General features: G+C 36.2%; 1 protein-coding gene across 2 annotated transcripts; it reads right to left on the bottom strand.

The window, feature by feature from the left end:
* Window positions 1–7,247: 7,247 nt before the first annotated feature.
* Window positions 7,248–17,667, bottom strand: LOC103462799 (snake venom serine protease serpentokallikrein-1-like). Of its 2 annotated transcripts, none has more exons than XM_008405795.2 (6): window positions 17,560–17,667; window positions 8,545–8,731; window positions 8,277–8,462; window positions 7,896–7,957; window positions 7,669–7,793; window positions 7,248–7,575 (listed from the first exon to the last, which is right to left on the bottom strand). In XM_008405795.2, the coding sequence occupies exons 1-6, from the start codon at window positions 17,597–17,599 to the stop codon at window positions 7,435–7,437; spliced, it is 741 nt and encodes a 246-aa protein (XP_008404017.1). In that variant the 5' UTR covers window positions 17,600–17,667; the 3' UTR covers window positions 7,248–7,434. The 2 variants fall into 2 exon arrangements, with proteins under 2 accessions (XP_008404017.1, XP_017159337.1); XM_017303848.1 differs by lacking the exons at window positions 7,248–7,575; window positions 7,669–7,793; window positions 7,896–7,957; window positions 8,277–8,462; window positions 8,545–8,731 and adding exons at window positions 15,834–16,190; window positions 16,283–16,407; window positions 16,509–16,570; window positions 16,865–17,050; window positions 17,134–17,329 and having other exon boundaries at window positions 17,560–17,664.
* Window positions 17,668–20,162: the final 2,495 nt, after the last annotated feature.

The raw sequence follows: 20,162 nt of genomic DNA, 5'->3' as shown, positions 1-20,162 counted from the left end.
AAAGGTTCCTGTCAGAACTTGTATGAACACCTGCTTTCTCACAGTTTCCCATTGAAGAAAACAGAGTAGCAAAAAAGTGGGTTTGTGTGTGTGCACGTGTGTAGTGTGGTGTTTGTGTAGGTGTGTGTGGTGAAATGTGGTTCATAGCTGCAAGGAAACATATAGAATTGGAGATTTGTGTTGACCTTTTTTACACTTCAACTTGTCTGCTGGTGTTCTGTTTATCCGTGCTACCCGTAAATCCGTCCTACCTTGTGGTAATGCGCATATCGATGCCTCGTCACATACTGCTTACTCAGCAGATTTCCTTTAAAGACGTCCTACCTGTTACGGTAAGTTTTATTTAATTTATTTTATACCTGGCTTTCATTAAGCTGCTGTATTACTTCATGTTTTTAGCTTACATGACAGGCAGCTTGTAAATATATTTATAAATGGCTTTAGTTTGCTGTCTGCAATGTTATTATTTGGCGGTTTATCAGGACAAAATACACTGTTTTGTGGGCTTTTTGTCTGTATTATTTAAAATATTTTAGTTCAATAACCTTGATACATAGATGTTGGTAGCGATACTATGTGAGATTGGAGCTGTGTAATAGCCGCGTAATATGTGAATCATATCCAATCATTTCAGTGATCTGCGCAGTTCGGTGGACACGTGGCTGTGCTGCATTTAATAAAGTCTGTCATACAACGGATTAATGCGCAAAAAAGAGTTGCGGTGATCTGTAATTGTCTTTAATTTAATTCCAATAAAAACCTGTTTCCCCTGACTGATACTGATTCATTCTTATAAACGCCTCTTTATTTAAAATATTTTTAAACGGTAACACGTTCTAATAAAAGGATTAATGCATACATGTATAGCTTTTCATTTTAAACCGGTAGGATATTTAGATGAAGGATGTGATATTCTTGTGGTTTTGTCATGTATAAATTGTTCCAATGCTAAGTTAAGCATAACTCCTAAGCTTCCACTACAATCCCGTCACTCAAGAAATGTTATCCAATATATTTAACATTAAACCCGCTAAAGCTTTCTGTTTGTAAACATGACGATAGCAGTTTTGGACACATAGCACTGAGATAGATTTAACTATCTATCACAAACCTCTGCACAACTGTGACTCCAAATATCTTTCATGACTGAGAAACTCCGCCCTCTTAGTCCCTCAGACCATGCATTATATAAATAACACATTTTATGCATAGCGGGCAGTGGCCAGCTATCCAAAAGTAATTTCCTTGTGTTTATATGGTTTTTTATTTTGAAAATGCACACAAACCACTGAACTGGACACTAATGCATCATACAATACACTGCTAACTACTGGCCATCCACTGCAAGTTCATAAAAATTCAGTTAAATCCAATATGGCCGACAGATGAAAAGCATGCCGACCCACTCAGGAATATCCCGTCCCTCCTTCTGTAGAAACTCTTGCAGGTAAAAAATATATTATGACATGAAGCAAAGACTAAAACTACTGATATAGTTTCCAAATAACAACTTTGTATTTGGAGAAACTACAAATGATTACATGTCCACTAAAGTGGACGTCATGCATCAGTGGCAATATTTTGACATCATTACTCTGACTATAGATGCACAATATGCATCATGTCCAACAAATATTTTGGCTATAAAACATTTTTATATTTTAGTTCTTAACTTAAAGAAAAAAGTCCATTGTTGCCACTTTATTTTGTAACAAAGTTAGACTTTATTGTGGTTCTTCAAAAAACTATTTTTATTTATATTTAAATGTTTACATTACATATATTCATTCAAAGCTGACCGTGATGGACAGAGTGGCTTTGAAGTCCAATTCATTACCATCATCTATCATGATGTGGGGTTGAAGTGTGGACCCAAATGCAGCAGGCAGGAGATGTAAAAGTTCTGTTGTAGATTAAATTAGAAATGTAACTTAAATAAAAACAAAGTCCAAGGAACAAAAATAAACTCAAACCAGAGACATGAAGAGACCAAGAGGAAACCAGGGAGAAGAGATGAGGAGCAGTGTCCTGGAGTAACAAGACGAACCGACGAGTAACAGTCTGAGATTTGACTAATTAAAGAGGTGATTACATATTCATCTGCTAATAAAAACAGTTTTATGTGGCTAAAAGGTAGTTTGGTGTAAAGTGGAGCCAATATGTTAACAAAGTTCAAGTTAAGGACATACATTAATATAAAAAAAATTGTAAAATAACCCTGATGTCACAACGTGAAAAACAAAAGGTCAGTAACAAAAATGTCCTTTGTAAAAGAAACTATGAGGCTTCTTAGAGGTAAAAAAAAATATGATCTGCCTCTGCAAGAAACAAGTTAGGGGACAAGTTTTGCGTTTATCCCATGGTAAAGCCAACAATATAACTTCACCTGCTAATGACACATACAGGTAGTAAAACAAGACGGGAAAATATGCCAACTTGTGTCGGTATATTTTTTCTCAAGGGAAAGCAGCAGCTGGAAGATGCAGATGTTTCTGTGAACGTGGCTTTTTAGGATCACTTTACCGACCCAGGAAATAAATAATGCTATAAACTTAAAGAACTACAAATCTTTGTCAAATACCATCTGATTCCTTAAGACACCCATTAAGATTTTGATCAAAATAGATTTCAGGATGCCGATCTCCAGGGATTAATCTCAAAGCAAAGATTAATCCCACATAAATGTACATAAAGACATAAATGTACTTTAATTTGAATAATTTTATCATTAAGTATTTCTATTCTTACTTGTAAATTAAAACTTGTGGATCCATTATCCAGTATGAATAACTTCACCAAATGAAGAACAAGCTTGTTTGAACCAAACATTCACCAGACACAGAAACACACCTGCAGTTTTTGTGAAAGTTTTATTTTAAAAAACATTGACCTGAAAAAATGTTGGTACAGCAGCTTGAATAAAATGCAACTACATATCATTTTTAGAAGTCTGGATTGCTTTATGTGTAGTTGCACGTTGCTTTTGACTCATGGAGAGACATTTTCATAATCTAACCTAATAGAAAAAATTTAAGCAACCTACTTGCATGGATGTGGACTGTTGGATGTTAAATTCATGAGCAGTAAATATTGTGCTAATTATTAGTTTTGAACCAAAGAAAGCAAGTCAGTTGCAAGCCTTCAAAATTGTGCCACTTTTTATGGGTCAAATAGATTCAAATTGTAACAGCAGCTGCGCAGGGGGCCCAATCAAATTTTTTGTCAGGGAGCCCAAGATTCCAGGCAGCGCCTCTGGATTCTATCATCGCTGAGTTGAAGAAACCTGTAGGCCTCGACATCGATGGCGTCCACCTGTTCAAGAAAGAGATTCCAGGAGGATTTGTGAAGCACATATTTGGTTCTGCCTCATCACTCCTAATTGTTCTATCCTGTTTACAGAAAAATCAGCATCTGTAACACTGATACCAGTAAAAATAACATCGATTTTGTGCCATGTTATTTAACCATGACTTGTCTGTGGTTTTAGCTGCTGCAGCAGTGGAAGTGAACGAAACCATGCAGTCTGTGTTGGCCTCACTTCCAAATGTTTAATTGACATTAACAGCCACCTCATTTGACTCAGGACTTTTCTCTTCACAGATGAAGAAGGTTGTTTACAGCAAATCTATAGTCGGCTGGCCCCAGGTGAGGGTCAGTGTTGACTGCCAGTTGCAGCAGAAGCGAGGCCAAGTCTTCCACTCAATCCAGGCTGGGAGGGTGCAGATGGCTCTGAGTCACCAGGAACTGAGAAATAAAAAATTAAATTCACATGTCAAAGAAAAGGGAAAATGTATCAAATATAAAGCAGTTCAAATCTAAATCAATGTGATAAAAAAAAAACAAATCAAATTTACAAAAACAAAAATAAACCCAAACCAGAGACACAGAGAGACCAAGAAGAAACCAGGGACAAGGGAAGAGGAACAGTGGCCTGGAGTAACAAGATGAACCGGCGAGTAACAGTCTGTATGTCTGTTTATATGACATGATTACATATTAATCTGCTAATAAAGAAAAAAAAAAAAAAAACATCTGTTTTATGTGGCTAAAAGTTAGTTTGGTTTAAAGTGGAGCTAATGTGCTAAMAAAGTTCAAGTTAAGGACAAACATGAATATTAAAAATAGAAAAAAACCCTGATGCCACATTGTGAAAAACAAAATGACTAATGTAACTAAAATGTCCTTCGTAAAAGAAACTATGAATCTTGTGATTTTATATACAAAACATGTTACAAGAAACTCATAAGGAACACTTTGTTATGGACAGAAGGACTCTGTATTTGTCTTTTCTGTTTTCTCTGCTCACATGCACACAGCTGCACGTTCACACAGGGCCGTGCAGAGACCTTTGGAGGGGCAGGGGCTCAAAGTTAAAGAGGGGCACATTGAACAAGATCTTAAAATGTCGTGCAACAACATAACAATCCATATTAGTCAAGAATCTAATATATAATTGGATCATGCTGTATGATTGTCATCATGTGGGGACAAAGCAAAGCAAATGTAGTCTATGTTTCCCTGATAGGTTTAATGTTGCTGTTTCTGCAGCTGATATTCTGGAGGGCTGAGCTGATATGAGACTCTAGCTGTTAAACAGACCAGAGGAGAGAAGATTACTGGTTATGAAGTTATGAAATAAGCTAATTTGCTGCTATTTTATTAAATAAACCCTGATAATATCTGACTGTTTATCCTCTATAACAACTTGGCTGCAGACTGCTTTAAAGATCAGAAAAGCTCAAAGGAGTTAACTCTATGTCATTTTTCTATGTTGGCACCTCTGAGATCTAGAATTGTAAGGTTCAGATAACAGGGTAAATAAATATCAGTAGTTGCTGACATATGGTCCATTCTGGGCCTTTATAAATACTTGAATTGTAACACAGACTATATTTCTAAAACTTGAATGTTCATTCATTGAGAATGACAGAGCTATTAAATTTTATTTTGCATTCAGCAAAGAAAAAAGAAAAAAGTACATTTAGGATTTAATTATGACGTTTATCTTGTAAAATGCAAACAATCATCTTGATAGTTTGATTGTTGTGTTACCATGGCTACAATATGGTGTAATCTTTGTGTTTGAGCTGGGTTTGTTCACAAATACATGAGAGCAAATAATAACCAATAATCAGTGATTGATTTTAAACTCAGCCAATTAACCTCCCTATGACAGACTTCACTAAATCTATAAACACAGTTAGTAATGCTGATGTTCTTAGACCTTGATTTATTTAATTGTGACATGTTTGGCATTGTGTTGTGGTTCAAATTAATGCTACAGTATTGTTGTGGCCATTTATGTAAATTTTATGTTAAAAGTCACTTAAACTGGCTCTTTTAAATCCCAGATCTCTCTGTGTTAAAGCTCTATTAATTAATGATTTCATCACTGAGCATAATATTGATGTTTTATTTCTGACGGAAACATGGTTGAATGACAATAATGAACCTGAACCTCCCCTCTAAATACCCATCAGAAATTAGTTAGTTCAAAATTAGTTCAACCCTAGTCTTCAGATATATGCACTAAATAGCAGTAGAGTGGAAAAGGCGACCATTTTCAATCCACCAAGAAGCTGGTTTCTTCTCTCATTTTATCTTCACATGAACCGCTTCCTGAAACAGATAAACAGTTGTGTACAACAAACACATTATCACATTTTCTCACATTTTTTTGTAAACATTTTATTTAAAACAAAATTAAGACTGTTTCCCATTGTTTCTGTTATTTAGATCTAAAAGTGCATCTAATATTCATCAAAGAACGTTTTGTCAGCCAATGTTTTCAGTCTTTAAGCTACAATAATCTGCAACTTAATGTGAAGAAGTTATTCAGACTTTAGGGATTTTTGGCTTTCCATTTCCTCTGAGTTTTTGGTTCATTGTTCACGATTGCACAACAAATGGAGCATTTACAAACCGGAAATCTAGGAAACCTGCAAAAGTGAATCAGAACTAATTCAGAATAAATGGTTCCTCTCAAACAGCTCTTCATGTCAGTGAACATCAGATTAAAATTCCTGATACAAAGACAATAACAATAACAATAAGGGAATGCTGAGAGAAACTGATCAGACACCCAAATGTTTTCCAAAGAAATTACAAATAAATACAAAACAATGACAGATCTTGACAACTTGTTGAACATTAATGCTTGCCATAAAAATATTTAGTTAACAACTACATTACTATTAAGTTTACAAACTAATTATTTATCTCAAACCTAAATATTTAGTTAGCAAATAATATTTAGCTTGCTAGCTAATTATTTAGACAACAGCTGCGCCACTGTGCAGCCCGTAAATCCAACACATCCATGCAGATATTATTGTTTTCTACATGAACTATCTAATGCACATTTTAATTTTGTTTTCTTTAATGACGAGTTTAACAGCTTGCAAAATTAAAAATATGTTTAATATTTTATTGGAAATCCATTATTTTCTTCACTAATAACCAGAAATAAACACATGAGTTACAATCTGATGACACAACAGACATTTATTTTCTAGTTATGTGACAGTGGATATTATTACTGATTATAACAAACAGCTGTTTGATTTATTCAGAAAAAAGATATTCTTAGTTTAATTTATAAAATAACTTTAAAATATTTTTAGGTAATTATTTTACCTGTTTTTAAATATTTTCTTAAAACTTGTTTCATTCCAGATTTTGACTTTTTAAGATGTTTTTAATTAATCTTTTTTAGGGACTGTGTTTCCCAGCTGGCCTGGGAACGCCTTGGATTCCCTCGGAGGAGCTGGAACGAGTGGCTGGGGAGAGAGAAGTCTGGGCCTCCGTTCCTAAGCTGCTGGCCCCGCGACCCGAACCCGGACAAGCGAAAGAAAAAGGATAGATGGATATTTCACTTTTTATTTCTCTGTACCTTTATTAATAATGTGATGTTTTTTCTATTATATTTAAATTTTTAGGATTTTATGATTTGTTAATAGTTGCATTATGTGACTTCTGTTTCATTATTTTTGCGCACAGCTTTGGTCGTGTTGCAGTTTAAAGTTCTCTAGAACTAAATCAGGAATAGCAACTCCAGAGCTGCAGAGTTTAGATGCTGTATGTTCATTTCTGATGTAAAATAAAGACAAAAGCTGAATAAATAAATTACTTCTGGTGTTCCTTTTGTTATTTAAAACTCATGTCATGTTTGTAGACTCAGTTCAGGGAAAATATCAACTGAACAAACTAAACCATGAATGTAAAGACAATCAGCCAGGAAATTTTTTTCTTTTCATGCATTTATTGATTTATTTTTCATTTCTGAGGTGAAGAGAAAGCTCCATTAGGGAGGTGAAGATCAGGTGAGAAAAAAACAAAACAATTAATTTATTCTAATTCTACAAACGTGGATTAAACTGATGAAGATACAATTATAAAATTATATGCGAGAGGAAATTTGATGAGAATTTTATTTCATGATAGTTTATGTTTTATCCACCCCAGGTATTCACACACATCCATGATTGCAACTGGACTCCGACATACATCTTCTCTGACAATAGAAATCACACCATAAATCATGCCGTCGTACATCGCTGCTCCACCATCATCGCCCTGTAGAAAAATTTATGTCAGTATTCTTATTTATGCTGTAAAACAGAAAAGTCTTCTAATCATAGTGGAGCGATATTGAAGAAACAAACTTACATAGCATATATCCTTGTTTGGTGCTGAAATACGGAAATAATGCCCATGTTTCGGCTCAAAGAGTGAAACCTTTACAACATCCATGTTGACACACTGAAGATTTGCTGGAATAGCAGAAATTCTCACTGTAGAGAAACATGAGAATCATAAACATGTTCATCACTTGACCTTCTCTGTAGAGACAGAAATAAAAGATTTTATTCTCATAACTTCAATATTTCTCTCACATCGCTGATTATTGGGGTGGGTTGTCGTTGCTCCCTCTCCAGCCAGCTGAACAACATCACCTCTAAAACACAATAAGAATAAAATGTAAAAATACAATTTAACAATGTAGAAAATTAATTGTTATGAAAAACAAGAACAAGAACATAAAATGAATCCATGAAGGACTTCATCCACTGACACAGGAGTGTCCACCTCCAGTCCTGAGTGATTGTGTCCTGCATCCTTTACATGTGTCTCTGGTCCAACACACCTGAGCTAAACTGGTTCTGGTTCTGCTGGTGGCCTGATTACCTGATTCAAGTGTGCTGAAGCAGAGGCAGCAGGACTGGAGGAGCAGGACAGAAAACCTGAAGTCATATTATGATCAGAGAAAGACTTACCTTCTAAGACGACGCCTGCAGTCTGGTAGCTGAGCAAGTGGGACACCTGATACTGGTGTCTCAAGCTTCAGCATCATGATGTCATGCTGCTTGCCGAAGAGCGCATAAATCTCAGGAGCTCGTCGGATTTCTTGCCTCTGCTCCCCAGCAGTCCGTGGATGAACTTTTAACACTGCTGCCATAGTCCTGAAGAAAAGGTTAAATTATAATGAACAGTCAGAAAACTTGATCATCCACAGTTAAAACTGTCTTCATGTCGCTTTCCTACCATCCTGGCTTCCAGCAATGAGCTGTAGTCAATATCCACTGACGGTGGATCAGAGATCCTCCACAGCGGATCCTATGAGTACCATTGTTGCTGTCCAGCCGAACATAATAAAGATGATCCCTGTCATCACAGTTTTGACCTCCAATGATTCTCTTCTGCAGAGAAACACCCGAATTCAATGAAACACCTGAAGAAGAAAAAGGAGGACTTTACTCAGAAATCAAGTGCAAACATGGCTGCAGGAACAGAAAGAGAATAAGCAATTAAAGAACAAAAAGCATCACAGTTTATATGCAAAGAAGTTTCATTCTGAAACAGAATCAGAGGGAAGTTTGAGAGTCACAGAGAGCAGCGGCCTCCCTGGAACCAGTGGAAGTGTCTCCAGTGTCCCCAGTGTGTCCAGTGTTTCCGACTCACCCAGYCCCAGCAGCAGCAGCAGAACCTTCAGCAGAGCCATTGCTGGTCCAGCTTBCTGTGAATGTCTGCAGTCCTGCAGCAGCTTTTAAACTCTGTTCACAACTTCCTGCKGGAAAGAAAGCCACCAATCACAGGACAGACACTGATCTGTCCAATCACAGGACAGACACTGATCTGTCCAATCACAGGACAGACACTGATCTGTCCAATCACAGGACAGACACTTATCTGCTCTGTCATCTGCATACAGAGGAACTTTAACATCTCATTGTTCTAAAGAATCTTGAAAAAGTTGTAGTTCCATTAACAGATTATTTCACTTATAACAAAACATTTCCCCCTCTTATAACTTTAATAATTAGCAAATGAAACAATAACTTTTTCTTGATTTGAGTCAATATTCTGGAATTTACTCAAAACAAGCATCTCCTATATTGGATATTATTAATTGAAGTTACTTGCAAGTTAGTTCTACCTTATCTCAAGTGAACTGAGAGATTTGCACTTGAAAATAGACTAAAGATAAATGGTAAATTTTCTGTTTTTGCAGTGCACAAGCTTGCAAAGAGTTTTGCTCAAGGGAAAACTTGATTGTAAAAATGATTAAATAAAACTGATTTTCTGAAGAAAGGGAAACCCATTCTTGTTTTCAAGTTGATGGGGAGGGAGTTTTCTAAGATAAAACTGTTTGGTGTAAAATCTACAAGAATTTACATATGCCTTTGCTACTGAAACTAGAATCTTTGTGTTTATTGATGAGCTGTGAAAATGACCCTCTACAGATTGTTTTCAAACTGTGGGAGAGCCAACCTCCATGTTTGCTTCTATGCTGGCCTCTATTGAAAATAAATAATTATGTTTTTCTTCTCTCTCTTTTAGCTCGTTGCAAAGCTAACCTGAAGGAAATGACATGTTAGGAAACCCCCTCAAAGCAAAGATTAGAGTATGTGTTACACCAGGGAATGCTTTCTTTATGGTGTGGCTTAGATATAGGCCAACAAAGGGGATCACAAACTGTTCTTGGATGCCATTTTGTCCTTTTAGTTCTTTTAGGTAGGATTAGAAATGGACCAGTTGTATTTTGGTATTAATAAATAGAATTCATGAATTCAACTCACTGACTCTTCTTCAAACTCAGACATCATGAATTTAGAATAGAGAAAGGATAATTCTCTAGAAATGGAGGCCCAACAAGGATGTATGAAAGTTAGTGATTTGAAAATTGAACAGAGCACACCAGATACCGAACTCTTGGTCGACCAACAGAAACAAAAGGAAAGGTAAATAGAAAATTGTATTTGTTTAATTGAATGCAAATAATTTGAGAGGGCTGGTGTCTGTGGTGTTCTGTTCCTAAATTGAAGAGTACAGTGTAGTTTATGGTGGATTAAGAATTTAATGGAGTAAACGGGAGAAGGTGCATCTGGGTTTTGCTGCCTACATAACCAATGAACTTGACGAAGTGTCTTTCTGCTACAAGGGTAATTTTAAAGTAAGACCATTCTAAAAGGTCTCTCTGTTTTATAGAGTTCTTGGGGAGCACTTAAATGATGGAAAATAAAGGAAAATCGGTACAAGGGAATTTGACATCATTTTTAGTTTATTTCTTTTGAGTGTTCTGTTGAGGGAAGTTGGCCCTATTATGCATATTCTGAGTATGGGTCCTTATAAGTGGTCTTATGAGGGCTGTTGACCCCGTTGTGGTCTGAATGTGACATTGATCAGTTTGTGTGTGTGTCCCTGGCCTGTGTATGTGTGTGTAATGTTGCTGACTGACATGCAGGGATTCAGTCTGTGTGTCAGAGACTGAGCTCTGGTGGAGCACTCTGTCTGAAATAAGGAAGGTGGATGCAGAGGAGATTTGTGTTTTGGTGTGTTTGCTTGTTTTGTGGTGGTTGTATAGGTGGATAGTGAATGAGAATATACTATGAATCAAATGTTTTTTGTTGGATGTTATACTGCTGGATTTGTGTTTTTAGTTTAAGGTAAAACATATAAATAATATATAATATACAATGACAAATCTTATTGTATAGACTAGGTCATCAAATCAGTCTGTCAACTATGTTGCTTGTAGTGATGTTTAATGTCCAGCCTGTGTCAGTATTCAGGGAAACAGTATCAATACAGTTTTGCTATGGGTCAAAACGCTACATGACGCCTCATCTACCCATCACTAGCCAGCAAAGCAACGCTGCAGAAATGCAGATGTAGCACCCAAAAACCAACCACAATCCCAGCCACTGATTGCAAAATTGGCACTTATGATCTCACATGAGCTGATCAAGAACACAAGCCAACATGTAGCAGCCGACATGTAGTGGGAGAAACAAAGTTTTATATTTAAAACTTTACATAAGACAAATTTGAGTGATCAATTAACAGCCCCAACCAGTTGTGGTCAGCCTGAAGCGGGGTTATGTTCCACTGTCTTTGTTAGAGAATGTGAATAACTGTGTGTGATTGGGATTGACTGATTTTATTGTGGGAGTCTTTGAGGGGTTTGAAGAAGCGCTGTGTAAATTTGACACCACTTTAATGCAAAGAGATGTTGTGATACTTTTCTTATTTTGAAACTACGTAGAAATAGTAATAAATGTATGGAATGTTACAGAGTGGTCTTATATTTGCATAGATCCTTGATTAAACAGAAAATCTTTTTTTTTAAAAAAAGGTAGAAAAAGTAACAAAACTTCTGGTGTTATTGTTTTTATTAAAAAGGGGGAAAATTTGAACTGTTACACATGTGGGACAATACAAGCATTGAATACATTGATTTTGACAAATACCACAATAAGATTTTTTAAATAATAATGATTAGATAAGTTGACATAAAAAATTATTTTTACTTAAGATTTTACAGGTAACGTTGAAAACAAACAGGGTGACATCTGCTGGTTTGAGCCCTTTTTATTCTTAATGCCACTATTACCCTTTTTGAGTTTTTTTTAAAAATGTGTATCAGGAGGCCTGCTTCTGCTCCTCAACAAGAATATTTTGCTAAATATAATAGTTTACCAAAATAAATTAGTCTGGCTGCCCTCCATCTAACCTAAGTCTGATGACTTAGGTTGTTTAGACACCAGACCCCTGGTGAGGAGGAGGGGGACGGATCTGCAACATCTGTCAAATTATGGGCAAGAATATTGTTCCCACTTGTAAATAAAAACATAAGTTTGATGAAGAAGTTAAAAAAACAGTTTCTATTTATTTGTTGTAATTGTCCTGATAATATTGGGAAAAAACCCTCTTTGCCCCTAAACACAGAAATGGTTCGGCTGCAGAGAAAACTTCTGACTTTAACTTTATGAGGCTGCCAAGTGCTGGACTAAATGCCCGGTTCCCTACGAGCAGCCTGAGTCGGTCCCACCAACAGATATAAAGAATGTCTGACTTTATATCAGATATCAAATAGTCTGATATAAAGAAACAAGACCTCGATTGTCACCATGGTGCAGCTCCATGCCCCGGTACCACCTGCTCACTGTTCACTCTCTGCTTCACCTTAAACGTTTCTACCAGGTGGTTTAAAGCCGCTGCTGACAGGATCTGGGCTGGAAGTTCACGACTGTGAATAGAGGTTACTGCAGAACCTCAACTGATAAAGGAAGACTCAGCCCACTGCATTTGGAGCTCACAAAATATCACAATATCACATAAACATTAGTGAAAATACTTGTCGCAGCCTTCTTTGTTCCAAAACCAAACATTTCCAACAAAGGCTGTGGGTGGTAACAGGTGGTTTGATTCTTGATTGTTTGAAAAAGTATATTCTTTATTTCTTGTAAAAATAGACAAGTAATTACAAAAAAATTCTTACAACTTAGTTGAAAACTAAAGTTAGCTTAATCTGACATTTCAAGTTCAAAAAGTGGTCAAAGAAGTCATTTTACAAAATCTCCTGTCATCACACCGGATGTTGGCCCAAACAATGAACCTGCACCAAGCACCCACTGTGTTCTTAATTACTCAAATTAATGAGAGGGTCTAACAGTTTACCAAAGTAATCTAAACAATTACAATTATAAAAAAAACTAATTACAGATTTTGGTTCTAAACTAACTTATATATATTCTAGCTACCCAAAGAAGAAAACGAAATTAGTATAAATTATAATTCACAAAATTTAACATAAATGGCCACAACAATACTGTAGCAATAATTTGAACTGCAACATAAAGCCAAACATCYCACAATTAATTATTTCAAGATGTCCCAAAAGCATCGGCAGACTGGCATCGGGGGGATTCCAGGTACATTCAGGGCCGGTCCAAGGTAATATGGGGCCCTAGTCAGAATCATAATTTAGGCTCTCTGATTAATATTAAGAACATCAGCATCACTAACACTAACTGTTTAAATATAGATTTAGATTTAGAGCTCAGATTAATTGGCCAAATTTAAAATCAATCACTGTTTATTGGTTATTATTTGCTCTCGTGTATTTGTTAACAAACCCAGCTCAGTCACAAAGATTACACCATATTGTAGCCATGGTAACACAACAATAAAAATATCAAAATGATTCTCTGCATTTTACAAAGTAAACTTCCTAATTAAATCCTAATTTTTTTTATTATTATTATTATCATTTTTAGTTTTTCTTTGCTGAATTTATTAAATACAATTTAATAGCTCTGTCATTCTCAATAAAAGAATGTTAAAGTTTTAGATTTATGGTCTGTGTTACAATTCAAGCATTTATAAGGGCCCTAAATAGCCCCTACCAGCAACTACTGAGATTTCCTCATCTAGATATCTGAACCTTACAATTCTAATCTTCTCTCCTCTGGTCTGTTTAACAGCTACAGTCTCATATCAGCTCAGCCCTCCAGGATATCAGCAGCAGAAATAGCAAAATTAAACCTATCAGAGAAACATAGACTACATTTGCTTTGCTTTGTCCCCACATGATGACAGTGATACAGAATGATGCAATTATATATTAGATTCTTGAATAATATGGATTGTAATGTTGTTGCACGATGTTTTAAGATCTTGTTCAATGTGCCCCTTCTTTAACTTTGAGCTCCTGCCCCTCTAAAGGTCTCTGCACGGCCCTGTGTGAACATGCAGCTGTGTGTATGTGAGCAGATTAATAGTTATTTTCTTTTCCATAACAGTGTTCCTCATGAATTTCTTGTAACATTTCCTATCTATTAAATCACACGATTCATAGTTTCTTTTATGAATGACATGTTATTTACATTAGTCTTTTTATATTTCACAATGTAGCATCAGAGCTTTTTTCTATTTTTAACTGTAGTTAAATATGAGCAAACTGCCTTCAAAAACTCAATGAAGTTCACAGTTTCCTAACATTAAATCCCAGACCAAATGTGTTCAAAGCATCCAAGTTTATAGAAAGCCACCAAGCTCACATATACATAAAATATGATTTTTAACACATAAACAACTCGTTATCAGTGAGCTGTACATGTGGTTTTTGTTTTAAACGTCTGCAGGCTGTTCTTGAGAAAACATGCAGTGGTTTGTATTACTCAACTCCATGCACAGCTGCTTGCAGCTTGATAGAGTGTGCAGGGACAGTGCTGACATATTTATTTCCCTTGTTTTACTACCCGTTTGTGTTATAAGCAGGTGAAGTTCTATGGATGGCTTCATTTCTTACAGATACAAATCATATTTTCTCCACCTCTTATGAACTGGACTGGTTTCATACCAAAAGTAGTAGTAGTAATAGGTTTATTTAATTTATTCAATTTTTGTGGAAAAAATTAAGAACAGATGAATGATCATTCACTATTGATAGTTCTTTTCCATCGTTCTATTATCTTCATATGCACATGAGATGATTCCTGTGAAGCAACTTCTAGAACCTTGATTTAATGAGAATAAAGTCAAATGTAATCTGACTTTATTCAGGTTACACTCAGATTTGAGCCTATGATTATGTGATTAAGAGGATAAAAAAACACAGACATTTAATGTAGCAACTTTCTAGCACTGCTTCATGACAGATAAAGTGTTTGTGTCGCTGTTAGTTCTTTGTTTACGGCCTGGTGACCATGTCTAATTTCATCTGGTCTCGGAAGCTAAGCAGATTCGGGCCTGATTACTACTTGAATGAAAGACATCCTGGGAATACCAGGTGCTGTAAGCTTTTGCTGGCTCTTTCACTAAAATATCGTTTGTGAAACTTGTCAGTGACGCAAAATGTGCCAGAGCAGAAGTGGACAGTGGTGAGTTAAAAAGTGTGAAAATGTAACAGTCTTTAGTCCTCCTGGTGGTGGCGAAGGATTAAAGCATGTGGTAAGCCACCAGTTGTGGTGGTTTGTTAGTTCAGTCCCCAACATCCCACCGACTGTGGGGTGAACTCCTGCCACTGTCGTGGCATAATCCCAATTAAATAACATAATTACAAAACAACAATCTTTCTCCTGACTGTGATCAGTGAGCAGAGACTTAATTAAATATAGAGAGAGATTAAATTAAGAATATATTCATTTTCTGGTTCTTGAAACAGTTATCCCTCACCCTGTTAAAAGAAAATGTCCACAACAGCATCTTTATTAAAAATTTTATTATTATCATTACTATTATTTTTAAGTTATTAGGATTTTATGATCTGTTAATAGTTGTATTATGTGACTTCTGTTTCATTATTTTTGTGCACAGCTCTTTGGTCGTGGAGTTTAAAGTTCTCTAGAACTAAATCAGGAATAGTAACTCCAGAGCTGGAGAGTTTAGATGCTGTATGTTCATTTCTGATGAAAACTAAAGACAAAAACTGAATAAATAAATTACTTCTGTTGCTTCTTTTTGATTTAAAACTCATGTTTTAAGACTCAATTCAGGGAAAATATCAACTGAACAAACTGAACCATAAATGTAAAGACAATCAGCCAGAAAATGTTTCTTTTTCATGCATTTATTGATTTATTTTTCATTTCTGAGGTGAAGAGAAAGCTCCATTAGGGAGGTGAAGATCAGGTGGGAAAAAACAAAACTATTAATATATTCTAATACTACAAACATGTGGATGAAACTGATAAAAATACAATTATAAAATTACATGTGAGAGGAAATTTGAAAATTTTATTTCATGATAGTTTGTTTTATTCAAGTCCAGTTTTTTGTTTTATCCACCCCAAGTATTCACACACATCCATTAATGCAACACGTCTCCAACATGCATAGTTTGCTCCACCAGTACAAATTACTCCATAAATCATGCCGTTGTGCATCGCTGCTCCACCATCGTCGCCCTGTAGAAAAAATGTATATCAATATATTTATTTATCTTGTAAAACTGAAAAATCTTCTAATCACTGCAGAGATATTGAAGAAACAAGCTTACATGGCAAATATCCTTGTTGTTTGCTCCAGCAGAGAATAAATGCCCACGTGCCGGCAGGATGTCTGAAACCTGATGAACTTTCATGTTGACACACTGAAGATGTGCTGGAATAGGAGCACCAATCACTGTAGAGAAACATGAGAATCATAAACATGTTCTTCACTCAAACTTCTCTATAGAGACATAAAAAAAGATTTTATTCTCATAACTTCAATATTTCTCTCACATCGCTTATTATTGGGGCCGGTCGTCGTTGCTCCCTCTCCTGCCAGCTGAACAACATCGCCTCTAAAACACAATAAAAATAAAATGTAAAAATACAAGATAACAAAGAAGAAAATTAATTGTTATGAAGAACAATGAAAGAACAGAAAATAAATCCATGAAGGACTTCATCCACTGACACAGGAGTGTCCACCTCCAGTCCTCAGTGACATGTGTCTCTGGTCCAACACACCTGAGCTAAACAGGTTCTGGTTCTGCTGGTAGCCTGATTACCTGACTGGCTGAAGCAGAGGCAGCAGGACTGGAGGAGTGAAGACAGAAAACCTGAAGTCATGTTATGATCAGAGAAAGACTTACTTTCTAAGACGACGCCTGCAGTCTGGCAGCTGGGCAGGTTGGACATTTCTTACTGGTCTCCAAAGCTTCAGCAACATGATGTCATGCTGCCGGCCGAAGCGCGTATAAATCAGACCATCTTGTTGGATTACCTGAATCTGCTGCCCAGCAGTCCGTGGATGAACTTTTAACACTGCTGTGTTAGTCCTGAAGAAAAGGTTTAGATTATACTGAACAGACAGAAAACCTGATTGTCTGCAGATAAAACTGTCTTCTTGTCTCTTTCCTACCATCCTGGCCCTGACTTCCAGCAGTGAGCTGCAGTCAGGATCCACTGAGGATGGATCAGAGATCCTCCACAGCGGATCCTTTCATTACTAGACCTGCTGCTCTCCAGCCGAACATAATGAAGATGATCCCTGTCATCACAGTTTTTACCTCCAATCATTCTCTTTTGCATAGAAACACCTGAGTTCACTGAAACACCTGAAGAAGAAAAAGAAGGACTTTACTCATAAATCAGATGCAAACTTGGCTGCAGGAACAGAAAGAGGATAAACAGTAAAAGATTAAAAAGCATCACAGTTTATATGCAAAGGAGTTTCAGTCTGAAACAGAATCAGAGGGAAGTTTGAGAGTCACAGAGAGCAGCAGCCTTCCTGGAACCAGTGGAAGTGTCACAAGTGTCCCCAGTGTCTCCAGTGTTTCCGACTCACCCAGCCCCAGCAGCAGCAGCAGAACCTTCAGCAGAGCCATTGCTGGTCCAGCTTCCTGTGAATGTCTGCAGTCCTGCAGCAGCTTTTAAACTCTGTTCACAACTTCCTGTGGGAAAGAAAGCCACCAATCACAGGACAGACACTGATTTGTCCAATCACAGGACAGACACTTATCTGCATTGTCACCTGCATACAGAGGAATTTTAACATCTCATCGTTCTAAAGAAACTTGAAAAAAATTCTTCTTCCATTGACAAATTATTTTACTAATAACTAAACATTTCCCCTTATTATAACTTAACCCTCCTCTTATGTTCGTTTCTCAGAAAAGGTTCCTGTCAGAACTTGTATGAACACCTGCTTTCTCACAGTTTCCCATTGAAGAAAACAGAGTAGCAAAAAAGTGGGTTTGTGTGTGTGCATGTGTGTAGTGTGGTGTGTGTGTGTGTGTAGGTGTGTGTGGTGAAATATTGTTCATAGCTGCAAGGAAACAGAATTGGACATTTGTGTTGACCTTTTTTACACTTCAACGTGTCTGCTGGTGTGCTGTTTATCCGTGCTACCCGTAAATCCATCCTATCTTGTGGTAATGCGCATATCAATATGCCTCCTCACATACTGCTTACTCAGCAGATTTCCTTTAAATACATCCTACCTGTTACGGTAAGATTTATTTAATTTATTTTATACCTGGCTTTTATTAAGCTGCTGTATTAGTTCATGTTTTTTAGCTTACATGACAGGCAGCTTGTAAACATATTTATAAATGGCTTTAGTTTGCTGTCTGCAATGTTATTATTTGGTGGTTAATCAGGACAAAATACACTGTTTTGTGGCCAGCTATACAAAAGTTATTTCCTTGTGTTTATATGGGTTTTTATTTTGTAAATGCACACAAACCATTGAAGTGGTCACTAGTGCATCATACAATACACTGCTAACTACTGGCATCCACTGCAAGTTCATGAAAATTCAGTTAAATCCAATATGGACGACAGATGAAAAGCATGCCGACCCACTCAGGAATATCCAGTCCCTGCTTCTGTAGAAACTCTTGCAGGTGAAAAAATATATTATGACATGAAACTACTGACTAAACTACTAAAACTACTGATGTAGTTTCCAAATAACAACTTTGTGTTTGGAGAAATTACAAATGATCACCTGTCCACTAAAGTGGACGTCATGCATCAGTGGCAATATTTTGACATCATTACTCTGACTATAGATGCACAATATGCATCATGTCCAGCAAATATTTTGGCTATAAAACATTTTCATATTTTAGTTCTTAACTTGAAGAAAAAAGTCCATTGTTGCCACTTTATTTTGTAACATAGTTAGACTTTATTGTGGTTCTTCAAAGAACTATTTTTATTTATATTTAAATGTTTACATTACATATATTCATTCCAAGCTGACCGTGATGGACAGAGTGGCTTTGAAGTCCAATTCATTACCATCATCTGTCATGATGTGACGTAAAGGTTCTGTTGTAGATTGAATTAAAAATCAAACTTAAATAAAATCAAAGTCCAAGGAACAAAAATAAACTCAAACCAGAGACATGAAGAGACCAAGAGGAAACCAGGGAGAAGAGATGAGGAGCAGTGGCCTGGAGTAACAAGACGAACCGACGAGTAACAGTCTGAGATTTGACTAATTAAAGAGGTGATTACATATTCATCTGCTAATAGAAACAGTTTTATGTGGCTAAAAGGTAGTTGGGTGTGAAGTGGAGCCAATATGCTAACAAAGATCAAGTTAAGGACATGCATTAATATAAAAAAATAGTAAAATAACCCTGATGCCACATTGTGAAAAACAAAACGTCTAATGTAACTAAAATGTCCTTTGCAAAAGAAACTATGAATCTTGCGAGTTTTATAGACAAGAAATGTTACAAGATGTTCATAAGGAACTCTGTTATGGATAAAAAGACACTTTGTCTTTTCTCTGTTTTATCTGCTCACATTCACACGGCTGCAGGTTTAACATGTTTGAACATAAAAGTCTCAGCACCTTTATGAAGTTTGTCATAAAACATATAAACTATTCCTGTTTAGAACCAGTCCAGTTCATTTAGAGGTAAAAATAAATATGAACTGCCTCTGCAAGAAACAATTTAGGGGACAAGTTTTGCGTTTATCCCGTGGTAAAGCCAACAATATAACTTCACCTGCTAATGACACATACAGGTAGTAAAACAAGACGGGAAAATATGCCAACTTGTGTCGGTGTATTTTTTCTCAAGAAGGGAAAGCAGCAGCTGGAAGATGCAGATGTTTCTGTGAACGTGGCTTTTTAGGATCCCTTTACCGAACCAGGAAATAAACAATGCTATAAACTTAAAGAACTACAAATCTTTGCCAAATAATATCTGATTCTTTAAGACACCCATTAAGATCTCGATCAAAATACATTTCAAGATTACATATAACAGATCTCAAAGCAAAGATTAATCCCACATAAATGTACATGAAGACATAAATGTACGTTAATTTGAATAATTTTATTATGAAGTATTTCTATTCTTACTTGTAAATTAAAACTTGTGGATCCATTATCCAGTATGAATAACTTCACCAAATGAAGAACAAGCT

This window comes from Poecilia reticulata, linkage group LG3, assembly GCF_000633615.1.
Source record: "Poecilia reticulata strain Guanapo linkage group LG3, Guppy_female_1.0+MT, whole genome shotgun sequence".
Lineage (NCBI taxonomy): Eukaryota > Metazoa > Chordata > Actinopteri > Cyprinodontiformes > Poeciliidae > Poecilia > Poecilia reticulata.
The sequence above is the reverse complement of the archived record's forward strand: the minus strand, read 5'-3'. Positions and strand labels throughout refer to the sequence as shown.